Source organism: Mercurialis annua, linkage group LG6, assembly GCF_937616625.2.
Source record: "Mercurialis annua linkage group LG6, ddMerAnnu1.2, whole genome shotgun sequence".
In the NCBI taxonomy this organism is placed as follows: domain Eukaryota; kingdom Viridiplantae; phylum Streptophyta; class Magnoliopsida; order Malpighiales; family Euphorbiaceae; genus Mercurialis; species Mercurialis annua.
In genome coordinates, this window is record NC_065575.1 from 10469773 (window position 1) to 10490623 (window position 20851).

Genomic DNA, 20851 nt, shown 5'->3' on the forward strand with positions numbered 1-20851 from the left:
CACAAGTAATTAATTAAAGCAACGTTTAGCTATACTTGTATATAAACTGGCAGTACGTACGCACCACAAAAAATATATCAATTTGTAGCCATGGCTAGCTCAATGGTAGTCATGGTTTTGAATATATTTTTGATTTTGTTCTCTCTTCTTCCTTACGTTGTTTTTTCTTACTCATTCAGCCGTCTCAATTTGCCATCGCCAGCCATAGGTTCCGACTCTACTGCTTTTGATGCGCTTGGCCAAGGACCTTACACAGGTGTTGCTGATGGTAGAATTCTGAAATATCAAGGCCCTAACGTCGGTTTTCAAGATTATGCTTTTGATACCCCTAACAGGTATATAAATTTTGTATATCTAATAAATTTTTAAAAATATAAAATGATTGTCATGTGAAATTTATTTAAAAAAATTATAATTAAAATAAAATGAATTGAAATTCGGTCATTAAAATATAATAAAGCGATTATTTAAATATCCTTAGGATTAGTTAACCTACATTTTTTATTAAATTTGTTTCAGTTTGATTAATTATTATTTATATTTTATTTCAAATTGAAAGTTCTTCAACCTGAATTGTCCTATATATGATAGTCAGATTTGTCATATATTACAATATATACATGTCGGTTAAAAACCACTAAAATATTTTCCAGTTCTTCTAATAATGCATATTAAAATATTGTTTTTAATATACTAATGATTAACTTTTTTTTACTATTACATTATATTTTATATCAAAATTATTATGTTGTTAATAAATTTTGTAGAGTTCTTTCCAGCTTACTGGTCGGCTTTATTGGAACTAAAATGATAGCAAAACAAAATGTATGAAACGTGACAAATGTGACTGTTAGTAGTTAGTACAATTCAGATTAGATTTTTTAAAATTCTGAAATAAAAATAACATTACATTAATGATTTGAACAAAAAAAATCCTTTAATCATAAAACTATAATAATGGTACACTATACAGTACACTTGTTTAAGGGTGTCGGATTTGAGCTGATTCAGACTAGATTCGACCGAAATAGTATACTGATAGTTTTGAATGCAAATCTGAGCATGGAGTTTTCGAACAGGTCCAAGGCAGTATGCGATGGAAATACAGACCCAAATCTTGGAAATGTATGTGGAAGACCTCTAGGTATAGGATTCTTGCGTTCGACAAGGCAACTCTTCATCACGGACGCTTATCTGGGATTCCTTGTTGCCGGAACTAATGGCAGGCTTGCAACACCAATAGCCACTGCTGCAGAAGGACTGCCTTTTCGCTTCACTGAGAGTTTGGATGTTGACCAATTATCAAGAAATGTCTTTTTCACCGATGCTAGTGTTGTATACAATATTAGGTATTTTTCTTCATATTCATTATCTAAAATTAATAAAATACACTACAAATAAAATAACCATATAATTTTTTTCTCTTTTGATATAGTTAAAAAACTGAATAGTAATTACAAAGTTTAAAATTAATGGTATAAGTGGCAACAATATACTACACTTGTTGGCAATTAATTTTGTTTGCCTAAAAAAATATAATTTTTTTCGTAAAAAGTGGACTAATTTGTTATAAAAATAGTCTAAAAAACAAATATTATTTTATTTGAATACTCCATATTCTATCTTTAATTATTGGATCTAATTGGTTCAAAATATAACATTTTCAAAATAAATTGTTCAAATTTTACATTCATAATATATTTATTAATTCTATTATAATCGTTGATAAAATTAATTATATATACTTACTGCTGTGAAATTCAACCAGCCATTGTCGCCAAATGATTCAACAGGAAGGTTACTAAAATATGATACAAATACCCAAAAAATAACAGTTTTATTAAGAAATATTTCAGGCGCAGCTGGTGTTGCTGTTAGTGGTGATGGAAGCTATCTTCTTTATACTGAGTTTATAGCACAAAGAATTCAAAAATACTGGTTGAAAGGTCCTAAAGCCAACACATCAGAAGTTTTATTAACATTACCAGGGAGACCAGACAACATTAAGAGGGCACCCTCAGGACATGATTTTTGGATTGCAGTAAATGTTCCACAATCACCAACTCAAAATAATGTTCTTATAGCAGTAAAAATCAACGGGTTGGGTAAATTATTGCGCAATATTTCTCTTAGTCAGGACTACAACTCCACCATGATAACCGAGGTTCATGAGTATGTTGCTGGGTCACTGTACATCAGCTCTAAGGAAACTAATTTTATTGGCGTGGTTAGAAATATTTGACATTTTGTCATGTCGTAATGCGGAAACTTCTCAAAATAAAAGCTTTGATGTATGACGCCTTTAATAATATTACAACAAGATTGTACGTGTTATGTATGGATAAAATCAATAAATTTATAAATAAAGTAAAATAATTTGATGTATCTATAAATATGATGATTTTTTTTATGATTTAATCATTCAAAAACATTTTACTATTTTGATTTTTTTTTAGTTTTTATTTCAATCTTTCAAAATCTTTAGTTATATCTCATTTTTCATATTTAAATTTCAATTGCAGCTATTATTCAAATTAAATTGAAGAGTAGTGATGTGGCATCCACGTGGACACCACATCACACTATTTCTTTTTCATTTATCAAATGCTTATTATACTCTAACTAATTAAACCGAACAATTGAATAAACTCAAACTAATTAGTTTATTTTTACAACAAGCCTTCTTATTTGTAGATCTTTCATAATCTAGTGATTTGAAGGAACAATTCTTTAAAAAAAGTGATCTTTTAGGGGATGGAAAACCACCTTCTAGTTTTTTATTTGTGTTTTCTTCAAATATCTAGAGTTATGAGTTTCTTGATTAAGATTGTTGGGTTCCTTAAGCGGTTTTAAGATCTTCAACTTAAAAAGAAAAAAAATAAAATCCTTGATTTTGGTCTTTTGAAAAAACTATTTTATTAGAGAAAGTGGTTTTTTTGGGGTTGAAAACAACTTTTTAATTTTATCTAGTAGTTTTTTCAAATTCTAAAATTGAGGTCTTAATTAGAAGTCTTTTTCTTGTTTGTCTTTGATTTAAATTATGTGTTGGTACTTTCTAATGTTATTTTTAGATCTATCTTGTTGGATTCATATTGAAGATGCGGATTGAGGCTAAGGAGCAAGCGGTTTCACGATATAATCGAATGGGTTTGATGAATTAAGACTCCGCGTCTCGGACAAAGCGCCGTGTTTAAATTTTGCGGAATTCGGCTTGATTTACTCCTTTTCGATTAATCTTTTGCTTGTTTTTTTATAGCTCCATATGTATTTTGTTGGTAGATTAGAGTTTTGAAAGTTTATATAGTTGGTTGTGTATAACTTTCATCTTGTACTTTAATCTCATCTATAAATCTATCTTGGAAAAAAAAAAGAATAAACTCAAACTAATTAGACATATGAAAAAAAAAAAATGAATTTCAATGCAAAATAGGTTAATTTAAGAGTTTAAAATACTGAGCCATAAAAAATAATAGGGACATGGATGACCCTTTTTACTATTAACTTATTAAGTAGTATAAAATTATTCAAAAAATACCAGCATGTGATAGCAGCAAGACAGATATTGAAATGGCTTGACTCAGAAAGATTTTTGTTTCTTTTGGCGGGAAATAATTAAGAATTTGAAAAGATCCCATTGAGATTTGAAGCTCTGATACAGTTCTCAAATTTTAGAAATCAGTATAACAGTTAGGGTTAGGGTTCTTGATAAGAAGACAAAATGGAAAGAAGGGAAAGCGAGGCAGTGTTTGAATCGCTGAATTTAAATCCAAGACTTCTCATCAACGAAGTACTCAACACCGTCGAATACTTGCTCGACGACGCCTTCGATTACTTTCATAAGTAACTCCTTTTCAATTTCAATTTCAATTATTATTTTTTCTTTTCAAACCCTAGGATCGATTTAATTATGTGTTTATTTTTGAATGCAGAGAAGCTTCGTCTTTATTGAACACCCAAGGCACTGATAGAGCTCAGCATCTGACTCAGGTAAACCCTAAAATTTAATTTTTGGGGCATTTGTTGTAGTTTTAGATTTGTTATAAAATTGCTTGTAATTGATGTTTGTTTTTGTGTTTGTTTTTTTAGGGAATTGATCAAATTCGTAATGTGATACAATCTAATGTGGGAACAAAATTGGGTTTGTGGCAAGAATACTGTTTTCGAAACTGTTTTACACTTCCTCAAGGTTTCTCTTTGCCGAAAAATGTATGCTCTCTTTATCCATCCTAGTATTCTACTTTTAGTTAATTGCTTGGTTTTGTATTGCTTCATTCCTCATGATGTCTGTTGGATTGTGTCATCTACAACAATTTAGCTTATCATTTGTTGTTTCTCTTTTAAAGATTAAGTGGGTCGTATTATTTTTTTCTTCAGCTCAAGGCTCAATTTCCTATATTATCAATCAATGTCCAGGAAGTTTAATCTATGTTGAGATCCGATTTTCATTGACTGGGCAATTCTCTGTAGCTAAACTGATGATTATTCATGTCCTAATTTTATCTATTTATTTGTTTTTCTTTAATTGTGATCCATCAATTTGTGTCTTAAAGCAAGAATCAAATACTTATGTGGGTGGAGTATTTTCATGTGAGTGCTTTGGCATGTTGTGTCGTGCTTGATCTATTGCTTCTACTTAATTTTTCCTAATAGTAGTTAAATGGAACATTCTTTCTAACAGAATTAGATGTCAAGCCTATCGCATATTCCATATTTGTTTTAAATTGTTAGCCACTCATATTGTGCATCTGAATACATTTTTTCTTCAGTTTTATTTCTGTTTATCTCATTGTAAACTATGTGATTATAAGATTTATTATTGGACAGAATATAGTCGCCAAGCATGAGATAGCCTTGGAAAGGTTCACTCAAGAGATGAATTACAAATAAGTTAGATGGTTGAATTCATTTATTGCTGCTATAGTCCTTTAACTTTGAGAATATGCTGCTAGCAAGAACAACTATAATGGAGAAGTTAACAATTTTGATTTTTTTGTCTTTTACACATTCATAAACTCTAGAAGCTGATGCTCAAAAGCAGTGACTGCACAGGAGAGGTTATGATCGCGTTCTTGCATTTGAGTCATATATGATGTCTGAGTGTAGGCATAATGTAGAAACAAGTTGGCATTGGATTGACTTGCTGTTTTCATCTTTTTTCCTTGACAAATAAGTGCGAGCTTTTGAGAGAAGAAATGTAAGAATCAAGTGCTCAGTTTATGTGAGCTAAAAGAGAATCTTTCCTTTTCTCGCTAAAAAAAGTAAAGATGAAGAATAAGAACAATGTAGTCTTTTCTGAGTTTCCTTTTTGTATTGAGATTCAATAGGCTTGCTAAGATCTTTGGTATTTAGGATTAATATATGGATAGCAGAGATTTGAGATTTCTTACTTGCCAATGTTAAGTTTATCAATTAAGGTAAAAATGGGGTTGCATATTTTTGAAGGTGGAGAAAATGGGGTATGGCTTTGGTAAATGGAAATGTTGACCAGTTAACTTAGTGAATGATTAATGCCAGTGGAATTCTGTCTTAGTTTAAGTGATTGATCAGCTCATAATATGGGTATTTCGTTGCTATTACCGTCTGTATTCAGTGAAACAATATTATGGAAGCATTTTGCAAATGTGTTTCTAAGTATTCGAGGACCCTGATATTGAATATAAGCAATAGGTATTAGGTAGTGATATCTGCTATAGCAAGAAATTATTTATCAGCCGTAGTCAAATTTTAAATAAGTTAATCTCAACTTTATATAAGTTTCTTATATCTTTTAAAAGTGCATTGATGGGGTTAAATTTATATTATATGAAAACTTCACTTGTGTTGTGATTAATTGGAGTTGAGAAATAAGTGGTTAAGTAGCTACAGTAGGTTGTCCATATTGAACTGTGTATGAAGATGCAAATTTTCTAATAGTAGTCCGCAGATGACACTGCACGTCGACATTGAAGTTACAAGCTTTGATGAAGATGCAGGGAAACCTTGGTAGTTTGAGAGAGAAATCAAATGCTGCTGAAGTGAGAATCGCAGAACATGAGAGGATCTATACAGATTTTTATGGGCTTTTTGCTGAGATTTTTTATGGAGTAACTTCAAACTATACTGCTAAATGTTGAGTTTTTAATGATGCTTCCTTAATCGTTCTTTTAGTTTAATGGCTTCTAATAGTGTTTGCAAGCTTATACAGCAATTTTAACAACTGTAGACTAGAGAAAGAATGAAAGAATCGGCATGAAGAGGTAGTCATGTATGTAATAAGTGTAACACAATGTAGTATATCTTGGTATTAGATCTTATGCAGTGAACAGTGTTTAGTAATAAATCTCAAGCATACATTAATTTTTTCGCCTAGCTTTATTTCAAAAAATTTGTTGTCTTTGTACTTGGAAGCTAGAACACAGATTATCACATCTTGGTGATGCACAGGAACTGATTGCCCTCTCCAATTATTGGATATATTGAACTTATTATGACTGACATCTTTTCTACAATCATAATGCGTTTTCTGGAAGGAATCATCTGATGAAAATTTGGCAAGCCAAGATGTGCTTAGTGATCCCGATTTGGATACACAATTGGATTCCTTAAGAGACAAGCTTAATCTGGTAAGAAAAATTATATGTTTTGTGCTGCAGAAACACAATATTATGATCTTTGTTTGCTCAAATCTGATTTTTCTTCTTTCATTTTAATTATAAAGTTGAATTAGCTACCGGAAATTGAATCTGTAGATTGAGAAGGAGAATGCAGAAATGAACTGCGAGCTTCAAGCGCTAGAAAGACAGTTTAATTCAAGCGATAGTTGTGCTGCACCTATCAATGAAGCATTACAATTGTATGAGCAACATTCCGCTGACAACATTTTTCAAGTTATTTTTGTTAAGTAATTAATTCTATTTAGTTTCAAAGTGGTTTTTGATGATTTATAACATAATACTTGGCATATGCAGAAAGCAACTTGTTAGAAAGACAATATAGGAAAAATTGGATAAATAGTGTAAATTGTGTTGTGGATAGGTGAGATATTGGAAGACTTTGGTTCTACTGCAGTATGTGTTGTTATTTATTTTTCATACTTGGAAAGTCCTAATCTGAAGCCATCTAAATGTGTTCTTATTGCCACCACACCAACTGTCCGCAGAAGAGCATTGACTCTAAAATCTTCTTTTTCTGAGATTTTTCCATATGTAATTAAATACATCTTCTGTTCCTTGTATCTTGTTTGGGTCAAAAGTGGAGCATGACCTTTTAAGTGCGTGTCATGTTTAAGCTCCACTCATCAATTAAATGTTTTATACTTATGCTGCTATTATTCTTAATGATTGCTTGCCATAGAGATGGTGAAAACTGCATCTGAGCTTCGTACAAAAGTAGGGAACTTAAAGACTAGAAGGATTGAAAACTTGAACAGCAATGCAATGAAAAGGATTTGTGATCCAAAAAGAGACGTACCGACACTGAATCATTGTACGTTTAACCACAAGAGCAAGGTTGTGTTTTTGATGTATCCAAGTGTTTTAATTGCTTATGTTAACTGATCCTTCTTTTAATCTTAAGGCTTCTCCAATTTGAAGTCGGAAGATCTTCAAGCATTTGTTGCTGATTTGAAGAAAATATGAACTTCACATGTTTGCCACATGCTGCAGAATTCAGGAATACCCCATCTAGTACAATACTGGTATGTCATCTGTCATTCTGTCAACCAAAGCCATATAAGGATTGTAAATATATATACTAGTGTTGTATGTTATCATAATGTGATTCCCTTGAATGAAAAATATTTCTTATGAAATTGTATCTGTCGGTTTGGTTTCGTTATTCTGTTTGGTTTGAATTTCACACTTTTATAAACTGTGCTTTGTGTTGTCCTGAATAGAGTTGATTAGTGGAAATGTATTAGCCACTGCATGTGACTCATGCTTTGTTAGTTATCATGAAAATTGAAATAACTGTAGTCTGCAGAGAACATTACTTGTGAGTTGTGAATGAGAGATTCTTTCTATTTACAGTTTCCTGATATAGTCGACCCTCCAATAATTAGTATGCATGGCCGATTAAATATTTATTAATTATTAGAATTATTAATTAACACGTAATATAAAAATTGGTTCCCTGAAATTTTATTAATTATTAGAATTATTAATTTATTGAGTATTAATTATTAGAAGGTCTATTGTAGATCGTAAGCTGGAGAATAATTTCAACTTGCAATTATGACTAAACCCCCACTATGCTCTAACTTCTCAAATTCAACCTATTTTTTTTAAACCTACTTGATCAGGCACTTTTATATCTTCGCAGTAGGAGAAATATGCACTCACTATCGGTGCGAAAAATTCATAATATTTGTCGATAAACATAAAATCCTTATTCCCCTTTTGGGACAATCTCTGATCCATGAAAAATTTATCGGCTTGTCCAATTAAATGTTAGAAAATCTAACACTGGTTTCTCTCTCAATATATCGTTTGATCAATTGTTGACTTTTTTTAATTCTATTAACTTCATTGTCCAACACCCTATCCTAGCCCCCCTGATGCGAACTGAGAGTATCCTCGCTAGTACTAATAAATAAACATTACTAGTTAAAGCAGTGTTTGACTATGTGTATGTAATCTTCTGAAAATTTAGTAAAAACGGATATTCCTTTTGCGATTTCTTTATTACTCATCACCATAAATTGTAGAGAAAAGTTAATTAATGAATGTTAATTCTCTTCACCATAAAGATTAACTTTTTTTGTTAACGGAGATAGAATTTATTGAAGAGTTTGTTTCATTATCTTTTTCATGTGTTGTTTACTTTTGTCGCAACCCAAAATTTCGGGACGAGACCGGTGCTGGAAAAAGAGTGTAGTAGCTCTAAAATACACAACCTTGAAAATATAGTAGATGGAGTTTGAGAATATGTAGTTTCCATTTCGTTTAAAAAAAATAACCTTTTAAATAAAATATGGTATGTAAAAGGACATATATAACAAAAAAAAAACGTGTAGTACATGGCCTCCAAATGGTTTAGCCTATATTTTATTACCTACCATCAACATAAACATAGTGGATTTCAATACTTTTGTTGTTGATGGGACCCTATCTCAAATTTATGCTATTTTATCTATTCTACTAGTATGAAAACCTTGCATTGTTTTGGGATAATTTTTATAAAGTATGTCGGTAAATAAACTGTAATAAATGTACAAATCTATATCTATTTATAATCTATCTATAACTATTCTATAAATGTGAAGGGGGGGAACAAGCAAAATTACAACATTAGCCATTAATAATTAAAATATTTATGAAATTTAACACAAGTCTAATTCTAATAAAAAAAAAACAATTGTAGAGGTTAAATTCTAATAAACAACTATAAAATTAAAATCGTTGGAACATATTTGAGAGAAGAAACCAAGAAGACGGTAAGTAGGACTCTAATAACTCAAACAATCTTCAAGGTATGCATTAATTGATTGCATGAAATACAAATTAAAATTCTGACATCCACGTTTAAAAGAAATTAAGACAATTGCAATCCATTGAGAGTCTAATTCAATATAGAATACATAAAGAATTAATTTTAATAAAAAAAATGAAATACTATACTGTTCATTTGCCAATTATATAGCTAGTAATACCGCATAGTTTAATTATGAAAGTCAAATTTTAACAAAATAAAAAATAAATAAGAGTCTAATAAATAAAAATTATTTAACAAATTAAGAAGTAAATAGGAATAGTATATATAAATAAATAAAAATCAAGTTATGAGGAGTAATAAATAGTTGAATACAAGTTAAATTCCAACAAATAAGAAGTTGGATAAACGTTAGTAACAACTATAATTGCTAAGCACACACATAAACAAAAATATTATCTAATTGTGTCTTATTAAAACACAAACATTTAAATTTTTTCTATTAAAAAATCATGTTACATTCCAAAATTTAATATTAACTTTTTCTATTAAAAAATCATATTACAATTTCAGAATTTAATATTTAAAATATTATATAATTAGATTAACTTAACAACTATACTAATTGCCGAAGAAGTCTACAAATTGATAGAGTCCATATAAATATATTCCACATCTAACTAATAAGTTTATTGACAATAAAATTTATAAATTCTCTATAAATTGATGTAATTGAAAGTTAAGTTAATGAATAAAAAATAATTCATAACTTATTATCAACACTATTTTATTTAATATTTGTTTTATTTTTAAATATATAACGGGTCATATGAATATCGCTCACGTGTGTAGCACGTGGCGAAAAACTAGTACTATATATAAAAGCACGGATGAGGGGGGGGAGGGGGGGGGACAGGCAAATTTACTGAATAGTCCTTTTCAGTTTACTATTAAATAAAGATTTTATAGTCATTAACTAATTAGTTATTTAATTAATCACTATTATAATTAAAGTCCTAATTAGAATATGTAGCTAAATTATCTCCAATTTAATTTTTAGTATGTAAAAAATAACTAAATTATCTCCAAATTAGTAGGAATATCTATCTTTTAGTTTGATTGAAGTATAAAATTAAAATACTGTATTTGGTAAATATAATATTATTTAAATTTGTATCTTGTTATTTTTAAAAATATTATTAATAAAATTAAGTTAATTATTTAATTATGGTTACTGAATGGTCCTTTTCAGTTTACTATTAAATAAAGATTTTATAGTCATTAACTAATTAGTTATTTAATTAATCACTATTATAATTAAAGTTCTAATTAGAATAGGTAGCTAAATTATCTCCAATTTAGTTTTTAGTATGTAAAAAATAACTAAATTATCTCCAAATTAGTAGGAATACCTATCTCTTAGTTTGATTGAACTATAAAATTAAAATACCGTATTTGGTAAATATAATATTATTTAAATTTTTATCTTATTATTTTTAAAAATATTATTAATAAAATTAATTTAATTATTTAATTATGGTTACTGAATAGTCCTTTTCAGTTTACTATTAAATAAAGGTTTTATAGTCATTAACTAATTAGTTATTTAATTAATCACTATTATAATTAAAGTTCTAATTAGAATAGGTAGCTAAATTATCTCCAATTTAGTTTTTAGTATGTAAAAAATAACTAAATTATCTCCAAATTAGTAGGAATACCTATTTTTTAGTTTGGTTGAACTATAAAATTAAAATACCGTATTTGGTAAATATAATATTATTTAAATTTTTATCTTATTATTTTTAAAAATATTATTAATAAAATTAAGTTAATTATTTAATTATGGTTACTATAAAATCAAAAAAAAAATAAATTCAGTATGAAAAAAAATTTAATAACCGAATATATTATATTTATTTTTACAAATTTTTTTAACTAATTTAATATTAATTATAAATAAAAAAATTGATATAATTATAATAAATTTACTAATATGTTCATTGACGAGTTACGTTACAAGTCACGTGCATAGCACGTAATGCGAAACTAGTATCTATAAACAAATGAAAATTAAATATGTACCAATAAATAAATAAAAAGATATTTAATAAGATTGATTTAACATATATTTTTAGAAAAGACAATTCAAAAGTATAAACATTCCAATATAAACTCATATACTATGGTGCTTTTGTTCAACCGATAAAACAAACGATATCCTTTATTCATCACGAATTAATTTTCGATTCACATCGGTCGTGTAAGAGCGAGTCAGATCATATTATTCATAATAGAGGCAGCATCACGACTGCTAGAAAATGACATAAATATCAATACCAGAGAAAATTTGAGCTACTAAATTGCACATTGCATAAATTGGAACATGAGAAAAAAAATATTATCAATGAATAATACTTAAATATTAAGTGTTCAAGCTTTTAATATTAATTGTAAATAAATTTGTGTATTTATATAATTATATAAATATAAAATTGTGTTTATATCAATCAAAGTATATATAAATTATTAAAATTAGACATTAAGCATATATATATATATTATTGTTATACACATACTAAATTAATATATGATAAGTTCTTAATATAAAAATTCTTAAATTTTTAATGGTAGATTAAGAGAGTAATCAACACAGATCACATTATGGACACACTTAATCCAATACATTAAAAATAAGGAATTTTAGAAAAAAATATATTTGTATCTAGTCTTGTAATAAAAAAAAACTAAATGACATTGATGGTTAAAAAAGTCCTTGTCGATGACTACTTTCGCAGATCTCATCATTTCATTTTGGAATGGCTCACTCATATTTGTTGAGGAGTCATTCATATTCATCATTGTATTGGTCATATTGATTATAATGAAAATTAGCCTTTGAAAAAAAAAAAGAACTAATCCTAAATACAAAAGAAAATCGGAGAAAGAACGCAAAATGACATTGTGTTGGCCAAGCTTGATAAGCGTCCGAATGTAGCGAGTCAAGGCACGAATAAACTGCTAGCTAAACACACAAGACCGTAGAGAAGCCTTCGAACGAAAGGAGCCTTCATGATCAGATGCTGTAAGTTGTGACCAATATATACATTCAATTGATTTAAGTGTTCGACCAATATGTATTTTAACTCTTTAAGTAGAAGAAGTTTCTTTTTTAAAACTTGGCAATTGAAATGTGTAATTCCTTATGTAGCTAGGTGGAATCCAAGTAGTACAGATCAGAATTTTTTGAAGAGTTGAAATGTCTGGTCTTGCAGCTGAATTTCAATATTAGAAATAGTAGACACCATGATTTATTTTCATATACTCTTAGATAACATAAGTCATTACAAAAAAAAAGTTCAACTTTTAGATCACAAATAGCTTTGGATAGTTTCTGAATTTTAAAAAATAGGTTAAATAAATGACAAATTTAAATGATAAATATCAATTCTCCACCCAAGACTAGGGGTGAGCAAAAACCGAACCGAACCGATAAACCGCACCGAACCGAACCGAAAAAAATTATGGAGTGGTTAAAATGGTTAATACGGAGTGGTTTGGTCTAGAATTTTTACAAATCTCGGTTTTCGGTTCTGGTTTGGATTTAGGGCTCGGTTAACCGAACCGAACCGAAAACCGAGAAACCTAAACCTACGTCGTTTTATATATGGGGTCTGAGAAAAGAGAGACCAAAAGACACTTACTATAAAACCTATCTTTAAAATTCTAACCCTAATTTATCTATTTTCCAGCCGTCATATCTTCTCCACCTCTTCTTTCTAACCCAAACACTTTCCTTCTCCTCCATCAATTCTTTTCCACCCAAATATTTTCCTTCTCCACCTATTTTCTGCATAGATTAATAGATTTTATGTCAAAAACCTCCATTTTAATGATTATGTGTTCTATCAGAGGTGGTATTCTTCGGCTTTCCTGTCGCCGGAGTTCGAGTTGTCGTTGAAAAAAACTTATTTGGCGTTTTTATACAAGATGCCTTCCATCAACAGCTTATTTTATAAGGTTTGTTTCATTCAAAAATCACATGCATTAAAATTGATTTCTTTTTCGTGGATCTATCTTTTATTTTATGATTTCTTGTTTGAGATCTTTGGTTAAATCTTGAAAAAATCTGTTTAACTCTTTAGATTTTTCAACATTTGTTTGCTATTTTTCATTTCAATGTCTAATTTAATTGAATTATTGTTTTCAACTTTTGCAGGACTATCAATTTTTTCAGTAGATCTATGAGTAAAGGAGCTAGAGAGAAAAACAACAATATTTTACATTTTCGATTTAGATTTGTTGAGAAAAATTGTAATATTTTGCATTTTAGTTTTAGATTTGTTAAGAAAAATGTTAATTATACTACATTCAGTTAATGTAATTAATCAAAATTATTTAATTTTTATATTTAGATCTCTGGTAATCGTTTTATGTTTTTTGAATTCGGTTAATCAACCGAACCAAACCGTAAAAAACCGATATTTCGGTTAACCGAACCGAACAAACCGTAGACCGTATTATTAAAATTTGGTTTTTATTTTATAGGGGTGGCTTGGTTTGGTTCCGAAGATTTGCGAACCGAACCGAACCGTGCTCACCCCTACCCAAGACTAACCTTTATAGTGATTTTTATCAAGTGATTTTTAATTATTACTTATTTTTTTATCGTTTAATTTCCCACATAACTAACGCACAATTAGTTTATTATAGAAATGACAAGACATAACAATTGCACTTTATAATTATCCCCTAAAGTGACCCCTGCCAAAGCTAGCGTACCGCTCGTTACTTAGAGTATCTAAATGACCCCTACCGAAGCTACAAGGACTGCAGAATTTAAGACAATTACAATTAAACCAATAAATCTAAATGCAACGGATTCCATTAATGAGGGCTTATATGGGAGAAGCAAAGTTACTGTTAATTGTACAATAATTCTGCTTTTCTTTTATACTATACATATAAATTATTATTTTCTCCTTTCTAATTAAAATAAAAATTAAATTATTTATATATTTTTTAAATCCGCCATAATAAAAGAGATTTCAGTATTAAATAGTAATAAAGATAAAATGAATTAAACTACCCAGTATTATAGTCTATTTGCCATATATGCCACGATCTTCAAATTTTGCTAATTTGACCCAACATGTTTTTTGTTTACCGTCAAATACATCCATGTCTAGGTTGAAATTGATATGACAGAATATTATATATGGCAAGGAACATAAATTTTATGTACAATATAACATTGTGTCATGTCATGTCAGCTTTAAAAATAGGTGCTGATATATATGGTGGAGACTGAAAAAAATAATTGATAAAGTTGATAAATTTTAAAGATCCTGGAAGTTTTGATAAACGAGCTATAATTGTGGATAGATAAATTCATTTTGTCAATAATATATTGAGATATTTCAACAATGAAAATGAGTTCTGTGAATATATTTGTAGTTAATTTCTTTATAATAGTTTTAATTACGAGTGTTTATTCCACATAATGGATGTGTCACGTCATTTTTACAACAAACCAATAATAATTTGTGATAGGGAATCTTTATTTATTACTTATTTTTTTATTATTAAACATTTACATATAGCTAACGCCTCATCGGTTTATTACACGAATGATGCGACACAATCGTTGCGTTGTATAATTATTCTTTAATTACTGTATTGATACTTTGAAAGTTTGTCTTTCTTTATGGAAGTGTACATGTATTTCACTATATCCACTGAATGAATTTATCTTTATCGATATGCCAACCGCAACTAATATGCTGTATACAACTATTCCAAAAACATAATTGATGAAAGTTAAAGGAGAAACTATTTTAATAGTATGATTTATAGAGGTGGTAAATGGGTATTTGAGGGTGGATTTAAATGAGCTTATTTGGATTTGGACAATTTTGAATAGGGCAATTTTGGATCATAATATTTTTGGTCAGTTTTAAGTTGGCTTGCGTCATGGAAGCTCAAAAAGAAAAAACCTAAAATAGAAAATAATTCTGAAAAAAATTTGAAAAATTTATTTTTCCAAAAAAAAATATTTCTAGATAATTGGAAAAAGAATATTTTCTATTTTTGAAAAAGAAATATTTTTGAAAAAGAATATTTTTGGAAAAAAATTATTTTCTATTTTTTGAAAAAATGTTTTTCTGGAAAAAAATATTTTTTCGGGAAAAATTATTTTCGGAATAAAAAATATTTTTTAATTTGAAAATAAATTATACATTTTCTGAATTTTGAAATTTAAAATCTATTTCTTATTTTAAAAGAGTCAAATACTCTTGAATTTGAAATTTGTTTGAACCCAAATTTACCCATTCGGTCATTTTTATAAAATTATTTTGACCCAAAATATTTTAAGCTAAAATGAGTTGGGCAAAAATTACCCAAGCTTTTTATTAGGCAAAAATGGGCTGTATTTTCTTGGATGGGTTGGGTTGGATGTTTGGGTTGGACAACTATTTACCATCTCTAATGATTTAGAAAAAATTAGAATAAATACTCCATTTTCAAAAATAATTTGGTTTACTACCTCAATAAGACAAATATAAAAACAATGCTTCACTCTTTTATTTTTTTATTTTCTTTATTCTAACACATGTTTATATTATAATTATACCTAACTTTTATTATTATTTTATTCTATTCATATACTTCCTCCATCCACAAAAATAGGCTAAATTGCTATTTTAGACGTCCCAAAATATAGGCTAAGTTTCATTTAGTTTAGTTGAGATGTCAAGTTTACCCTTAATCAATTCAACCATTCAAATTATATTCTCATAATCATCATCTAATATTCACATAATTCAATATAAAAATTAATAGCAAATTTGATTTTTCAAAATTTATTTGTAATCTCAATAAGCAATTAGGTGTTTTCAAAATATATAATTAACACTATTTAAAACATTTAGATAATTAATGTAAGGCTATAATAGAAAGTTGACTAACAATAACTAATTTAACTTCTATTTTAATTCCCGCACAAACTCAATTACGCTTATTTTTGTGGGACGAAGGGAATATTTTTTACTTCTTCTTCTTTTCTCCATTTTTGTTCTCTTCTTCGTCGTTCCTTCATTAGTACGCCGTTGCTCCGCCTTTTTTTATATTTGATTTTAGTGATTTTTTTCCTTAATTCGTGGTGATTAATACGATTTATATTAACTTTCATATCTAAATAAAATACTCTTTGATAAATCAACATAAAAAACAATTTTATGATGAAACAAACGGTTTTCTGCACAAAAAACGATTTTCTGCAATAAAAAAACAGCGTCTGATTATCATATGAGTATCATTGTATTATCATATTGGTATCATAACACTGTAGAGGAAAATAAGCTTTTTTTTTAGAAACAATGTTTGATATCATATCGATCATTATATATCATAACATTATCATATTAATAGCATAACATTATACAATTATGATAATGTATGATAAAGTTGTGATAATAGTATGATACATTAATGATAATAATATGATAATTGATAGATAATGTTATGATAATAGTAGGATAAGGTTTTTATGATAATAAAATGATAAGGTTATGATAATTGTATGATAATATTATACGTACATTTAAAAAAATATAAAAAAAATTTAATAACGAGATGATAATATGATGATAATAGTATGATTAGATTTTATGATAATAAATTGATAATGGTATGATAATAGAATTGATAATGCAATACTTACATAAAAAAATTACAACAAAATTATGACAACGAGATGATACTTACATGATAACAGATTAAAGTCATAATTATTTTAAAACAGAAAGTAAAAAACATAAATCTGAAAAAATCATGGAGTATTTTCTAAAAAATTTCCGTTTTGAGGTAAAAAAACAATTATTTTCAGTTTTTGAGAGAAATATGTAACCATCCTAATGATTTATATGTTTTTTTGAATCCTTATGAATTAATTTATTTATCACAGATTGTACCCAATGGTCATTGGTAGTAAAAAAAGCTCTTATATAAGACATCACCTTTAAATTTTTCAAATTTATACTAATCCCTACTTGAACCGGGTAGGTCTCTTACGGGAGCCAACCTCTAACCCCAAAATTTAAACGGCTGCATATATAAATACGGTTCGAACTCGTGACCTCATTTAAGTTAGGAGAGCATCTTACCAACTCATATGCGCCTTGGGATTAAAAAAGAACTCTTAATATTTATTTTAATTAAAATATTCTTTTAGTTTTGCCATTTATTGTAGCTTACTATATATATTATTCATCAAAAGAAAATTAAAGTATTCTTTCAATAAATTATTTGGTCAATTGTTGCCTTTATTAATCCTAAAAATTAACTCTTTTAATTAGCTAGCACTCTACCCTAACCCCCCTCATGCAAATTGAGAGAGTCGTCTCTAGTAATAAACTAAAGCAGCTGTTGGCTATGTGTATATAAACAGGCATCATGCAACAACATATACATCAATTTAGGATTATTGTTCATCAATTTATAAGCATAGCTAGCACAATGGGAGTCATGGTTTTGAATATATTTCTGATTTTGTTTTCCCTTCTTCCTTACTTTGCTATTTCTTACACATTCAACCGTCTCAATTTGCCATCGGCCACAGGTCCTGAGTCTACAGCCTTTGATGCCCTTGGTCAAGGACCCTACACTGGGCTTGCTGATGGTAGAATTCTCAAATATCAAGGTCCTAACGTGGGTTTTCAAGATTATGCTTTTGATACACCTAACAGGTACTAATTGATCATCAATGAATTACTACTACTCTATGTGCCTAATTGATCAAACAATGAAAATGATCATCAAAATTATTAATAAATTAACAAAAGAAAGTGAAATTTATTTGTATACATCTCTAGCTCCTCAAGCTTTGCATTTCCGGCCAATACTTACCTATGCGGCAACGAAAAAATTAGGTGATATATAATTTTTAATCAGCAACATAAACGATAGTCAATTTTAATTTATTTTATTTCAATTGCAGTCAATTTTAAAAAAATGTAAACAATTTGAATAAATTCGACTATAATTGAAACAAATAAATTAAATATTAGCTATAATCGATAAAGTTGAAAGGGTTGGATATAATTATATAAATGTTTGGTTTTATTTTGTTATTTAGCAAAATAAAATAATGGTCATCCAGTATAAAAAAAATTTAATTTAGAAATTTTAACCCGCTAAAAATGTGATGATGTTACGAGAACAGGTCGAAAGCCGTTTGCGATGGCAATCCAGACCCAAATCTTGGAAATGTGTGTGGAAGACCCCTAGGTATACAGTTCCTGCGTTCCACAGGGCAACTCTTCATCGCCGATGCTTATCTCGGACTTCTTGTCGCCGGAACTAATGGCAGGCTTGCCACTTCAATAGCCACTGTGGCTGAAGGACTGCCTATACGCTTTGCTGATGGTTTGGATGTTGACCAATTGTCAGCAACGGTCTTTTTCACCGATGCTACTGCTACATTCAAACTTAGGTATGTATAATCTTCACAACCCATCAAAACATGTCCAAGCAGATTTTAAGAAAAGTCTGTTTTAAAAATTGGCTTAAAACTGGAAACATGAAAAAACGTATACATAATACATATATAGGAATATATTTGTAAATTTTAAATATTATAAAATTATACTCCCTCCATTACAAGATAATCGTCTACTTTATCATTTTCACACCGTTAAAAAAAAATTCAATCAATGTTCTAAACTTATATGAATTTATCTTCATTTTTTTCTATTTTACTTTTATTAAATACTATGGCTAATTTACCTTTTCGGAATAATGTCAATAAATAGTGAACTTTAAATATGGGTAATATAGCAAGATCAATTTTAAAGATTGTGATTTACTAGACATAGGCAAGTATTTAGCACAAAAAAGAAGAAGAGAAAAATCCGTGAACAATTATTTTAGGGGCGGAGGGAGTAAAATTTTATACATATCAAAGTTTATTTATAAAATATATTTTTCAAGTAAATAAATTATAGAGATTGTATTTTAAAAAGAAGAAGAAAAAATTTGTTCATGGACAATGGATAACGTGAATAATAATAAAATTTATAATGAATTAATTATTAGTTTTTTTTAAAAATATAATTATTTTTTTGGAAACAAGTGTCTACCTTTTATTATTTACTCGAAACGGCTGCAAAATATTTCGAATAAGTTTCCGAGAATTTCAAAACAGTCGAAACGCAAAAATGCAGTTTTCTTAAGGTTTAGATGCAATACAAGATTTAATTATAATAGAGTTTGCAGAACAAGAATAAAATTTGATAATTGTATTAATTGCAGCCAATTAGACGAACTCTTGGCTTCGAACGATTCAACAGGAAGGTTAATAAAATATGATCCAAAAGCAGAAAAAATTACAGTGTTAATGAGAAATCTTTCAGTCTCGGGTGGTGTTGCAGTTAGTGGTGATGGATCCTATCTTGTTTTCACAGAGGTTGTGCAACAAAGAGTTCAGAAATATTGGCTCAGAGGTCCTAAAGCCAACACATCACAAGTTTTGTTGACACTGCCGGGGAGACCATTCAACATTAAGAGGACCCCCTTGGGAGATGCTTTTTGGGTTGCAGTAAATTCACAAAATTCACCTAACCAAACTAATGTTCCTACAGCAGTAAAAATCAACGGGCTCGGTAAAATTTTGCGAAACATCTCTCTTAGTCGGGACTATAATTCTACTTTGATAACTGAGGTTCATGAGCATGGCTTTGGGTCATTGTACATCGGCTCATTGGCTAATTTTGTCGGTGTGGTTAGAAATATTTGAGTGTTAGAAACTTCGAAAAGAATAAGAACACGGTGTTACTGTTATTAATTATAATACTAAATAAAGTAATATTTTATGTGGACTGTTTTGGGTTGATGATTAGCAGAGGCGGAGCTAGGATTTGAAGTCAGGTGGGACGAGATTGATCGACAATTTTGTTTATGCCTCCGGCAAAAGCGAAGTCATTTTTTCATAAACCAAAATTATATTATTTTGACGTTAGTAATTTTGAAATCAAAGGATCTGACCGACATCATTTTAACATAGACCAAAATCACATCGTTTTAGCATTAGTTCTTTTAATAATAAAAAATCATTTTGACTTCTAAAACCTGAAAAACAAAAATCAAAAACTACAATTTAAATCTGAAATAGACATTCATTGGTGCATCGATTCATTTATCTAATTTATCAAGTATTCATTTATAAATGGTCTAATATGTAAATACCAATACATACATATATACATACATACATACATACATACATACATATATATATATATACTAGTTTCGCATTACGTGCTACGCACGTGGCTCGTAACGTGACTCGTCAATTTATATTAATTAAATTTACTATAGCTATATTAATTTATTTTATTTATTGTCAATGTTACTTTAGTTAGAGTTTTTAATAGAAATAAAGACA

At 28.7% G+C, this 20851-nt stretch overlaps 4 protein-coding genes and 1 long non-coding RNA gene across 5 annotated transcripts; all 5 read left to right on the forward strand.

Annotated features, from left to right (window-relative positions):
• The first annotated feature begins 88 nt into the window (after positions 1 to 88).
• On the forward strand, positions 89 to 1483 carry LOC126686445 (protein STRICTOSIDINE SYNTHASE-LIKE 10-like). Its single transcript, XM_050380495.2, has 2 exons — positions 89 to 335; positions 1080 to 1483. The coding sequence occupies exons 1-2, from the start codon at positions 91 to 93 to the stop codon at positions 1399 to 1401; spliced, it is 567 nt and encodes a 188-aa protein (XP_050236452.2). The 5' UTR covers positions 89 to 90; the 3' UTR covers positions 1402 to 1483.
• Positions 1484 to 1781: 298 nt separating this feature from the next.
• Positions 1782 to 2242, forward strand: LOC130015683 (protein STRICTOSIDINE SYNTHASE-LIKE 11-like). Its single transcript, XM_056106324.1, has 2 exons — positions 1782 to 1797; positions 1857 to 2242. The coding sequence occupies exons 1-2, from the start codon at positions 1782 to 1784 to the stop codon at positions 2240 to 2242; spliced, it is 402 nt and encodes a 133-aa protein (XP_055962299.1).
• Positions 2243 to 3526: 1284 nt separating this feature from the next.
• On the forward strand, positions 3527 to 7789 carry LOC130015624 (protein MIS12 homolog). The gene is made up of 7 exons (XM_056106094.1): positions 3527 to 3840; positions 3930 to 3987; positions 4087 to 4206; positions 6510 to 6602; positions 6729 to 6832; positions 7333 to 7464; positions 7555 to 7789. Exons 1-6 carry the CDS (start codon positions 3719 to 3721, stop codon positions 7352 to 7354), a joined length of 519 nt encoding a protein of 172 aa, XP_055962069.1. The 5' UTR covers positions 3527 to 3718; the 3' UTR covers positions 7355 to 7464; positions 7555 to 7789.
• Positions 7790 to 12887: 5098 nt separating this feature from the next.
• LOC126686453 (uncharacterized) lies at positions 12888 to 13834 on the forward strand. The gene is made up of 2 exons (XR_007643964.2): positions 12888 to 13428; positions 13628 to 13834. It is a non-coding gene; the product is annotated as an uncharacterized LOC126686453 (long non-coding RNA).
• A 4038-nt stretch (positions 13835 to 17872) lies between these two features.
• On the forward strand, positions 17873 to 20286 carry LOC126686444 (protein STRICTOSIDINE SYNTHASE-LIKE 12-like). Its single transcript, XM_050380494.2, has 3 exons — positions 17873 to 18155; positions 18632 to 18901; positions 19720 to 20286. Exons 1-3 carry the CDS (start codon positions 17926 to 17928, stop codon positions 20201 to 20203), a joined length of 984 nt encoding a protein of 327 aa, XP_050236451.1. The 5' UTR covers positions 17873 to 17925; the 3' UTR covers positions 20204 to 20286.
• Positions 20287 to 20851: the final 565 nt, after the last annotated feature.